Consider the following 11,259-nt stretch of genomic DNA (forward strand, 5'->3'; position numbering starts at 1 on the left):
TTCCAACATCAAAACGGGCTCTGCAGAAACTAAAGTGCTTTAACTGCCTCTTTTGAGAACCCTTGACATATTTTCCCCAAAAAAGTGGTTAGAAAGTACACAGAATTACAGAATGTGTTGGATAGGAAGGGACCTCTCAAGGGCATCTAGTCCAACTCCCCTGCAGTCAGCAGGGACATCTTCAACTAGATCACGTTGCTCAGAGCCTCATGCAGCCTGGCCTTGAATGTCTCCAGGGATGGGGCCTCCCCCACCTCTCCGGGCAACCTGGGCCAGGGTCTCCCCACCCACCTCCAAGGGGGAAGAGGGTCTTTGCTCAGGAGGTAGCGGGGCTCATTGACAGAGCTTTAAACAAGGCTTGAAGGGAGAGGGGGACAATATCGGGCTGTCCCTGTGGGATGAGATGCCAAGGTTGGAGGGACGGGGTGCCAGCGAGGGCCTGTTGCTCTGAGACGCGCTGGTGACGCTGCCTCACACTTGAAGTCTTGGAGAGATGAGCCGTGGTCTCCTGAGGTCACAGGAGCCAGGAGGGAAACACCAGTGCAATACCCCAAAGGAATCAAGGGGTGTTCCTGGAAGAAGGTGGTATTTGAAAAGTCATGGCATCAGGTGAAGTCCCCGGGCACTGGAAAAAGGGAAACATTGCACCCATTTGTAAAAAGGGTGGAAAGGAGGGTACAGACCTGTCGGCGTCACCTCTGTGCCTAGGAAGGTCATGGGGCAGATCCTCCTAAAAGCCACGCTAAGGCCCATGGAGGACAAGGAGGTGATTCGAGACATGGCTTCACCCTGTGCTTTTTCCACATCAGTCTCCAACGGAGGAAGACACGACACTTTTTCTCCTAAAATCACAGACCGAATGGGTAGGAATGAATCCCCGTGGGTGGATTTGCTCTTAGTTGCATCCAGGATATTTTCAGTTACTTTCTGGCACGCCGTGAAAGAGCAGTGGAAAGAGAAAAACCAAAGGGAAAAAAAAATACTCCTGGTACACCATGTGACATGCAAAGCGATAATTTAATTTGTAGCCAGGCTTCTATCAGGAAGTGGAAGTTTAATCATGTACTATTTATAACATATAGGGAAAACTGATAACTCTGGCAATGGATGCCATGGGGTGGGCTGAGCCCAGCCTAGATGGGACCCAGCAGCCGCGCGGTGCTGGGAAAGGTCTTGCGCATCCCCATGCACTTCGCCTCGTCGATGAACAGGGAGTTGGCTTTGACGGCCAGGTCGTGCTGCAGGACCGCCTTGGCGCGAACCAGCATTTGCAAGGTGTCCTGGCTGTCTCTCAGCTGCTGCTGAAGAGTCTGCACCGTCTCATGGATGTCATGGACCTCGCTGACAAGGCTGGAAAACAGCAAGGAGCCCCCATTAGAAGTCCCGACACGTGGGTGGTTTCTAGCATGGCGCTGCTGATGGGCCCCTGGGGCATGGGTTTTCCCCCTTCACCGCGCTCAGTGAACATCTGCTCGAAGGCTTCGGCAACGCGCAGCCGCGTCTGCCAGAGCAGGTGGTGCCACCAAGCAGAGGGACGAGCAGCTGTGGTTTCCCGTTCCTGTTTGGTTTTGTGGGTTTCTTGGCTCCCCCTCCTGGATTTCCCCGGGCAAGGGTCCTCCCCACACCCACGGGTGCACACGCAGCGAAAGAGGACAGCTGGGAGAGGCTAAAAGCGAAGGTGAAACAAGTGGAGGATGGAACAAAGGATGGCGTGAGAGATGCTAAACCGGCTCTGGGGCTGGGTTTAAATTGCTTTGAAAAGGCTTCCCAGGGAGCCTCACCCAGCGGGCTGCCAGGAGGAGGTGTGAAGTTCAGGGTGCCTGATCCTCCCCAGCCCCTCGGGGTGCAATGCCAAAGAGCTCCCTCTGTCCTTGACAGGATTTCCAGTGTCCCCAGGGGAGGTGAGCACAGCCCTCACTGCTTCTCCGTGTGGTGCACAGAATCCCAGGCTGGCGGGGGTTGGCAGGGACCTCTGGAGATCACCCAGTCCAACCCCCTGCCAGAGCAGGGTCACCCACAGCAGGTGGCACAGGAACGCCTCCAGGCGGGTTTGGGATGTCTCCAGAGACGGAGACTCCCCCTCCTCTCGGGGCAGCCTGTGCCAGGGCTCTGCCACCCTCACAGCAAAGAAGTTCCTCCTCCTGTTTAGGTGGAACTCCCTATGGTCAAGTTTGTGCCCGTTACCCCTTGTCCTGTCCCCGGGCACCACTGAAAAGAGCCTGGCCCCATCCTCCTGACACCCCCCCTTTCAGTATTGATAAGCGTTCAGAAGGTCCCCCCTCAGGCGTCATTTTCCAGCCTGAAGGGACCCAAATCCCTCAGCCTTTCTTCACAAGAGAGGTGTTCCAGTCCCCTCATCCTCTTGGTAGCCCTTTGCTGTCCCCTCTCCAGCAGTTCCCTGTCCTTCTGGAACCGGGGAGCCCAGCACTGGACACAGCACCTTGCACCGCAGCTGCACCCTTGCGGTTACCCAAAAGGAAGGACCTAAGAGCTCTCAGCATGAGCCTGTTGGAGAGTAAAGGGCTTGTCCTTCAAACCTGAGCCCATCCAGCCGCCGGGAAGCAGGCAGGAGAGAAGACGGGGTTGACGCAAGTAGGAAAAATCCAGCCCCTCATGGGGTGGCATCAGGCCGCCCCCGGCCATGGGGTACAGCCTCCGTTGTGGGCGCAGAGCTCTCCCAGCACCCAAAGGCTGGGATACCCGCTCATTGCTTTTGATTATGTCGGTGCACTTCTGGAAGGACTCTTTAGGAAAAAAAAGCAACCCCCCATGATTAATTTTGTCATCCAGCGATGCTCCCGAGTGCTACCACCCGTGAGCCCTCGAGGTCCCCGCCGGCCCCGCGCTCCTGCCTTACCGCAGCTGGGCAGTGTCCCGGCACAGCTCCATGTTTGGCCTCCGAGTGCGCTGGTCCAGCCGGGTCTGAGCCACCTTTAATGGAGGCCCCTGGTCCCTAATGGCCTTTTGGATGGCTTCTATATTCCTCTCGGTCTGGAATATTTCCTGCAGTGTCTGGCGTAAGAAAGAAACACATGCATAAATTTAAAAAATATATTCTCCAGCGGCAACGGGATTTCCCTTTTCTGCCATTCCTCTACAGAAAAAAAACAAGTTCAATTAGCAGACCCCGGGCTCAGACTGCTCTCACTCTGCCATAGATGGAGGCACAGATCCAGAAGCCATTTCTCTGCGGGGAAAAGCCTCTCTTTGCTCTTGCTGTCACATCAGAGGAGGTTTTGGAGCAGTGACGGATCTACTGAATTACCCGCTCCCCAAAATTACTGCTTGCAGGAACTGATCGTCCATCACTAGCAACTAACAGAGGGCAGGTTTTTGGTGGATGCTGCTCGCTGAAGGATGTGGCACCAGCCCGCGATGCTGCAAGCCCAGTTTCTGCTCGGTTAATCTGTGCCGAGCACTTTTCAGGAAGCTTTCCGTGAGAGCCAGTGGTGCGAGCCTGCTGCCCATGGCTGATCTCCACTTCATCTGCTTGGCGGAGCAAACACACCGATACCTGTGCAGCAACCACAGAGTGCTGAGACCGAAAACACGTCCTTGGAGGAGCAGCAAAGCTGCAAACCCCACAGCAGACACCCCAGCAGAGTCCCAGTAAAGCCCTTCTGCAGGGCAGCCAGCGCCTCTGAAGTAACTAGCGCTGATGCAAGTAGCGCTGGCATTTTCTGCTGGAAATCCCTGTGCTAGCAGGCTGTCAGCTGGGATGAGCAACGGGCAGTATCCCTTGGGATGAAATTACACTGCCAACTCATCCTGCTCCAAGAAGAAAGTCCCCAAGAAAGCTGGGCAGGGGCTGTTTGCAAGGGCATGTAGCGAGAGGACGAGGGGCAATGGTTTAAACTAGAGCAGGGCGGGTTTAGATGAGACATTAGGCAGAAGTTCTTTGCACTGAGGGTGGTGAGACACTGGCCCAGGTTGCCCAGAGAGGGGTTGGAGGCCCCATCCCGGGAGACATTCAAGGCCAGGCTGGATGAGGCTCTGAGCAACCTGATCCAGTTGAAGATGTCCCTGCTGACTGCAGGGGGTTGGACTAGGTGGCCTTGAGAGGTCCCTTCACACCCAACACATCCTATGACTCTATGATTCTAAATGATGCTATAACCAGCTTCTTGTGGTGACCGTTCCTCTGCTGGGGCCAGGTCTGCGTGGAGGGTCGCGCTTTGGAGGTGTCACCGGGAAGTGACAGTGTCACACCAAAAGGGAGGGGTTCAGGCTACCTTGGCCAGGTGGGTCTGAATCTTTCTCTTGGCATCGGCCGTCTCGGCGATGCGGTTGGTGAAGGCGACGTTCACGGCGTTGAACTGCCGCCACATCTGGCTGTCCGTCACCGCCAGCAGGTTCTCGATGTCGTCCCGCAGCTTGGCGGAGGCCGCCCGCTCGCTCTGGGAGCGGAGGATGTTGTCGTTGGTGAACTTGGCCCAGGACTGCAGCACCGAGATCCTGGCGGGGAAAAGGAGAGGCCCCCGGTAAGCTGGATGTGGGCAGGCATGGACCCTGCCAGGGAGCAGCGTGGATTCACTATAGCTTAAATCTACACTTTTAATTGGACTGTATGTCATAGTTTAACCCCAGCCAGCAGCCAGGACCACGCATGCGCTGGTGCAGTTCTCCCCCTTCCCCCCAGAAGGGAGAAGAGGGAGAAAAGGAGGGGAAAGGGAAAGGGAAAAACTCGTGGGTGGAGATAAGGACAGTTTAATAGAACAATAACAGAAACGAACAATAATAATAATAGTAATAATAATAATAATAATAATAATAGTAATAATAATGAGAGAAGTCACTCTCACCACCCAGTGAACTGGCACCTTCCCGAGCCCCGACCGCATATTCCCACCCCGCACCAACCCCCATTTATATCCTGAGCATGGCATCTATGGTACGGAATATTCCGTTGGCCTTTCCCTTGTTCTGCCTATGCTCCTCCTCACTTCTATGGGAAGTTGAAAAGAGTCCTTGAAAAGTATAAACATCGCCTAGCATCATCTAAGAGACATCTTTGAAAATATGCATTAACTTAGTGAGCTGTTTCAGCAGAGGTGCTCCACTGAATTAATTGGCAGGCTGATCTCTCAAGCCCTGGTAGAATGTTTAATGAGGTGGGACTGGCTTTCACCCTCTGGGTGTTTGGCATCCAACTGTCAGCAGAGGGTTGTGCTCCCTTTCCGGGGAGCGGAGAGAAATGACCGCTCTGAGGGAGGTGTCTCCAGGCGGGATGGATCTGGGTTGGGGACAAGCAGCTCCCGGCCAGGGAGAGGCACCGCGTATCCCGGGGACAGCTTGCTGCTGGGGACCGACAGCGTGCACTCACGTGGCATCGACCTGCTCCACCCCTCGGTAGTAACTGATGCCCTGGGAGGTGTTCATCAGGTGGTGGCACCTGTCGTCGATCCGGTGGGCCACCTGCTTGTTGGCCAGATCCTTCTCCAGGTTGTGCTGGGCCGCCCGGTTGGACCTTCAACACGCAAACAGCAGCCATCGGTGGGGACGTACGGGTGGAATGGCTTCCTCCCCGTTCCACTCCCCACAGCAGCTCCCGGCCCCCCGCGCAGCTCTGTCCTCCCACGAGCATCACCGCCCGCATGCCATGGAGCCTCCATGGGCTTTATGCCTGCGAGGTGTGGGGAGAGACAGGCTTCTTCTGGGTGTTCACATCTGCTGGGGTTCTGCTGTGACCACAAACGCACATCAGCCCTACGACATGAGAGAAGGAGCTCCTCCTTACGTGATCTGGGCTTTGGCCTTGTCCAGGACCTGCTGCATCTTCTCCTGGCACGACCTGATGACATCGACTTCCTGGGCAAAGGCAAAAGAGGACCCCATCAGCGTCCATACTCACTCGTCCTGGTCACACTCCTCCCCTTGGACCTCTCCAGCCCTGCACACAGCAAGAACTTGCCTGCTTGTCTTCCTGCCCAAAGCAAACAGGCAGGAAAACTCGCAGCTGAGCCTGCGCCCAGCGCCCTGGAGGGGACAGAAGGGTGCTGTGGCTGCAGCCACGGCCTTTGCGTTCCCTTTCAGGGTGGGTCAATAAGGACTTTTTCACCTTGACCTCAGTGTCAAGCGGTGGTTAGTCCCACTGCACGGACAGGGACACTTCCTGGTGTGGACAGGAAGAGCGGTTCCCTGGACCACTACACACCTCCATCCCCAGATCAGCACCTGCCCTTTTTGCTCCCAAAATGTTTTCCTCCCCAGGAGGAATCCCATCCGTACGGGACAAGAGGAGATGGACTTGACTGCGGTGTAAATGCCCAGGCTGAATTTCTGAGACACATTCAGCTCCACCGGAGGAAGTGTGTTGCTCTCAGCTCACTTGACTTCAGCACAAACCCATTGCCTTTGTGAAGCTCCGGCTGCTGGAGGCAGGTGATCAGTGCTCCAAATCCCATAACTTTGAAATCCGGTAAAAATAGCTTCAACGCATGATCTGAGTTGCCCAACTTACTGTTAAGAGCTGTTCCTCCACGTTGTCGTGGACCAGGTCGATGCCCATCCTCTTCTCCCGGTGAAGTAAGCACTCCTGAGCGACCTGTTGGGGACATGCCATCACCGCTGGCTGCAGGGGCAGGGCTCTCTATGGGGACTGTCCCCATCTCCAATAATGTGAGAAAAGAAATTCTAGGTGGGCACGGAGATGACAAGAGAGGGAAAAAAGTGGCCCGGGGCAGCTGGTCTAGCTGACAAGGAGCAGGCGAGCTGCAACATCATCATTAAACCATCATGAGGGAGCAGATGTGTCCCTGGTGCAGCCACAGCTGAAACGGGGGACCTGTGTCAGCCTTGACGCCCACCTCGCCAGAGCCTCGTGGTAAGACACGGGCTTTTGTCTCCCAAATCAGGACTCTGGATGTCCCGCGTCTAAAAATATTGAGTTAAGCAAACGCTGCTCTGACGTGCTCAGCCTGTGCTGATAGGGGATCCGGCAGACGGCAAGGGGGGTTTGTTTACTACTAACTTAACTAATGGCCTCTTAATAAAAGCTTTCTAGACGTTCCGGAGCTGCAGTGAAACTTAATGAGACGTTTGAAGGGCTGCAGATGTTTCAGCAGTAGGCTACAGCTTGCAGCGCGCCGGGACGGGTGCTTACCCAGAGAGGGGCCTCCGCCTCGGCCAAGGCTCTCTCCAGCCTGGTCTTCACCTCTGTGAGCGCGTTGGTCTCCCCGATCACCTCATCTAGCTCGTGGCAGAGCTCCGATTTCCAAAACGCGATGTCATTGGCGCGCACTCCCAGGTTTTTGGTGCTTTCTGCTTGCGTTTTCTTGGTCTGCTGGTATTTGTCGTCAATGATGCGGGAGGTATCGGCTCTCAGGCGCTCCGCGTTCTTCTGGGAGGTCTCCGACTCCCTGTAATTGGTCACGTTGGACTTGTACCAGTCTTCAGGGGTGTACTGGGTGAAGACGGTCGTTCTGGTGGAAATAGATGGAAGCTTCTCGCCGGCGGTTATTCCCTGGGAACTCTTGGAAAAGGCAGCCAAAGTTGGTTTGCTGGCAGCCGTTCTGTAGTAAGTGCTGGGCATCCAGGGGAGGCTGTAGCTCTGAGGCAAGGGGCGGTAAGGAAATCGGTTCTTATAGCTTGACGCCATGGTGTGGATGGCAGGGAGAAACCTGGTGGGTATGGCTCTGGGATGGGCGAACTTTGCTGGTAAGGGAGAGCCGACAGACTCCATGCTTGACCACTGCTATTCGTGTGTCCCGTCCGTGTCCTGCACAGAGGAGGAGAGAGAGGACAACCTCAGCAACCTCCTGCACTTGCCTTACTTCTTACAGCAACACCCGCAACTTCAAACACAAACAGCGACGCACAGAGCGCCCTCACAGTGCCTGAACAGGCCAAAACCCCTTGACAACAAATCCCTCCTGACAGCATCCCAAACATTTGTATATAAAAGCGTTTGACTTGGTTGTTAGTATCTAGCATCAGGTCTTGGAAGGCGGAGAAAAACAAATCACGGCCGTAAGGAGAATGACAGATACCGTGCCTTCCTTTTCCTTAAATCTGTCAATCCAGTCAAACTGGAGTTGCTCCTTCTCTGCTGTTCCTTTGTTTCTTTTGGCTGGCGTAGCTGCTGATCTTCTGATACTCCAGAGGTCATTTTCTCTGTAAAAGTTCCATTCCCAGCCCCGAGAGCTGCGTCCCTTTTGGACACACATCTGCTACTGGCCCAGCGCCATTTGTGGGTGGGTGAGGGACTCCATCCTCACCCCCTCTATCTTCCCTTGCCTTAAATGCTGGAGTGAGGAGCCTGCAGGTGAGCTGAGCTTTGCAGGACTATATCCAAATTTGAGCCCCCCACACCCCTATTTCAGCCTCAAAAGAGGGGCCGCCTCTTGCCTTGCAAAGGAGGAAAGGTGTCGATGGCTCACCTGGTGTAAGATCAGTGTGCGTGGGAAGGAGATGGCCCACAGTCTTTTCAGAGCGCTTGGGAAACACCAGCCTTGCAGTAGCCCTAGGAGGAATGGCCACACATGAAGATTTTGCTACCAAGAATTGCATATTGTCCTCTCCAGCTTGAGGCTGTCAATCGATGGTTATCAGCAAGATAAGGCAGGGGGCCACCAAACACACCTCATCTGAGGACAAACACTCCGGAGGGGTACGTGGTGCTCGGTACGAGGCTCTTGTGAGGTTACAAGTGTCACCCAGGGGCAGGAATAAGTCCCTCAATACGGCTGTTGTAGCCAGCCTGACGTGTCCTTCCCCTAACACCGTCCCGTCCCCACTGCTCCCAGCCTGGCTCGGAGCCCCAGGGGAAGATGAGGACACGGGTGTGCTACAGCAAGATCCCTGATGGGAGTGGCTGTGGGACAGGCAGCGGGAAACTCACACCCTCAAATTTAGCAGAAAAAGAAGCTTTCGCAAACACGACCCTCCGAGGCAGTTTGGCAGAACCGAGGACGAAATGTCTGCGCTCAGGTCCAACAAAAACCACCGTGTGTGCCGCTTCCCACAAACCGCTCCCTTCAGCCCTTTTGTCCCGGCTAGGGATAAATGACGGCGCTTTCCCTAGCTCCGTGCCGCTTTATACCTGAGAAACGGCCTTGGGAGGGTGGGAGGCAGCTTCCCTGGCTCCCACCCCCACAAATAAACTCTGCCCTTTCAGATACTGACAGACACACGTTTAGGAAAGGGAGGGAAAACCCCTTGGGAACGGCCCAGGGCTACTTTTCCCTGCATTTCCAGCTGAAATAAATGCCCCTGCATCCCCCTTGGGATAAGCCATCCCAGGGCGACACTTTGTGCCACCCCTGAACATGGACACAACGACAGGAGCCCCCGACCACCTTATCTGGGTACATTTAGAGGACAGAAGAGATATGGAGGGGGATTAGGAGAATGACCTGTTTTTTCCCTCCCAGTTCAGGGACATACTCACCCTGCAGAGGCTTGGGGGTGTGCGGGGGGGGCTGCTACTCAGTGCTGTGCTGTCAGGTTGGGTGGCAGCACTGCCAGACACTGCAGCATCCCCAGTGCCCTCTGTGTCACAGAACCAGGGCAGCGTTGCCGCTGGCGCAGGGTGCTCAGTAACCGGGTTCTACGCGGGCAACTCCCTGCAGCCGCTCTGGCAACCCGAGGCAGCCGTTGGGCAACGCATTGCTGTGGATGGGCAAGCCGGGGCCAGCCCTGGGCAAGAAAATACCTTCACATGGCATCCTAGATCCTGCCCTGGACAACCTACTGCCCTCCATGGGCAGGTTTTGCAGCCCCTGGGCAACCAGGTGCAGCTTTTGGGCAACTGTTGAGCGGCTTAGTCATATCTTTTGGTTTTAGGTAGTCCTGCAAGGAGCAGGGAGATGGACTCGATGATCCTCATGGGTCTCTCTCGACTTGAGACGTTCTATGATCCTATGAACTCACGGCCCCCAGTGGGCAACCCAGTGCCACCCCTGGGCAAGTCAGTGCAGACTGCGTGCATCCTAGTGCCTTTGCTGGGCAACTTGATCCCTTGCCTGGACAACCCCCAGCACCGTCAATGGGCAACCCAAATCTAGCTTGCTGACTGATGTTGATAGCATTCGGCATGCTACGTTGCAAAATCGAGCGGCTGTTGATTTTTTGCTGTTAGCCCAGGGTCATGGATGTGAAGGTTTTGAAGGTATGTGTTGTATGAACCTTTCCGACCACTCATCATCCATTCATAAGCAGTTACGGGAGCTGAAGGATAACATGTCCAAATTAAAAGTGGTCAAAAACGGTTTTGATGATTGGTTAAACTCATGGGGTATAACGGGATGGTTATCAGATTTACTAAAGCAAGGGCTCATGCTATTGTTGGTTATATTATTATTGATTATGGCAGCCTCGTGTGTTCTCCGCAAAGTGACTGACATGATAGAAAATGCCATGCATAAGGTCTGGCTGGCTCAAGAAGAAAAAGGGGGTATTGTAGGAATGTATCTGAGAGAAAACGGCCATGTGAGCCAGCCTCCCTACTGTGAGAGATTAGATTAAGAGCAAAACAGGCGGTAGAAGATGGAATTAGTACATGGGAAAAACGGGAACTGAGAAGGTAGAAAACATGTTGTGCTAATGACTAAGCAATTTACTATGCGAATTCTTGTAACCAATCTGATGTGTGAACGAACTGCATGCACAGCGTGTGGACAGTGTAACTGGCTAATCAGAAATAAGCGAGTCGCGTGTACGGCTACAACACAAGGCATAAAAGATGATGATCGGTGCTTAATAAACGGCTTCTGTTGATTCACACTGGATCGTCTGGAGTCCAGTTATTTCTCCTCAACAGGGTGCGGGAGGAGAAGCCATGCTCTCTGCTAAGACACTAGAGGAACCCAGTAGCAGGGTTTGACCAGCCACATTTTAACCAAAAGAGGCAGAAAATGCCAGCGATGACACTGTGAGCACCCGGAGATCTGCGGAAAGGTCTGAAAGTCCATTCAGTCCCTGGCCAGATGAGAGAGAGCTTCACCTGGAGCCAAAAGGTCATGGTCTGGAGTCTAGGACACCCTGGCTGCATCCTTAGGGTGGTGGTCAAGGTGCTCGGGGACCCTTAGTGCACCTTTGGGGTTGCGGTCTGTATGTCCAGGGACCACAGCTGTCTACTCCGGGTGGGGGTCTGGGTGCCAGAGGACCCTGCCTGTGTCCCCAGGGTGGTGCTACGGGGATCTGACCCCCACACCAGTATCTCCCTACATTCCTCCTCCTCAGCAGCAGCCTCACCAGCTTGCCCACCGCCTGCCAGGACATGAAGGTGTTCACCTTTTCCTGGAGCTTCTCATGGCACTG

General features: G+C 54.6%; 1 protein-coding gene across 1 annotated transcript; it reads right to left on the bottom strand.

The window, feature by feature from the left end:
• Positions 1-1,148: 1,148 nt before the first annotated feature.
• LOC134523250 (tektin-3-like) lies at positions 1,149-7,681 on the bottom strand (the record flags this gene model as incomplete). The annotated part of the gene is made up of 7 exons (XM_063351959.1): positions 7,103-7,681; positions 6,461-6,544; positions 5,738-5,808; positions 5,324-5,467; positions 4,233-4,455; positions 2,858-3,012; positions 1,149-1,350 (listed from the first exon to the last, which is right to left on the bottom strand). Coding segments are annotated over exons 1-7 (1,458 nt in total), but the record flags the coding sequence as incomplete, so codon positions are not given.
• Between the last annotated feature and the right edge of the window lie 3,578 nt (positions 7,682-11,259).

The sequence above is a fragment of the Chroicocephalus ridibundus genome, chromosome 14, assembly GCF_963924245.1.
Source record: "Chroicocephalus ridibundus chromosome 14, bChrRid1.1, whole genome shotgun sequence".
NCBI classification, from domain to species: Eukaryota; Metazoa; Chordata; class Aves; order Charadriiformes; family Laridae; genus Chroicocephalus; species Chroicocephalus ridibundus.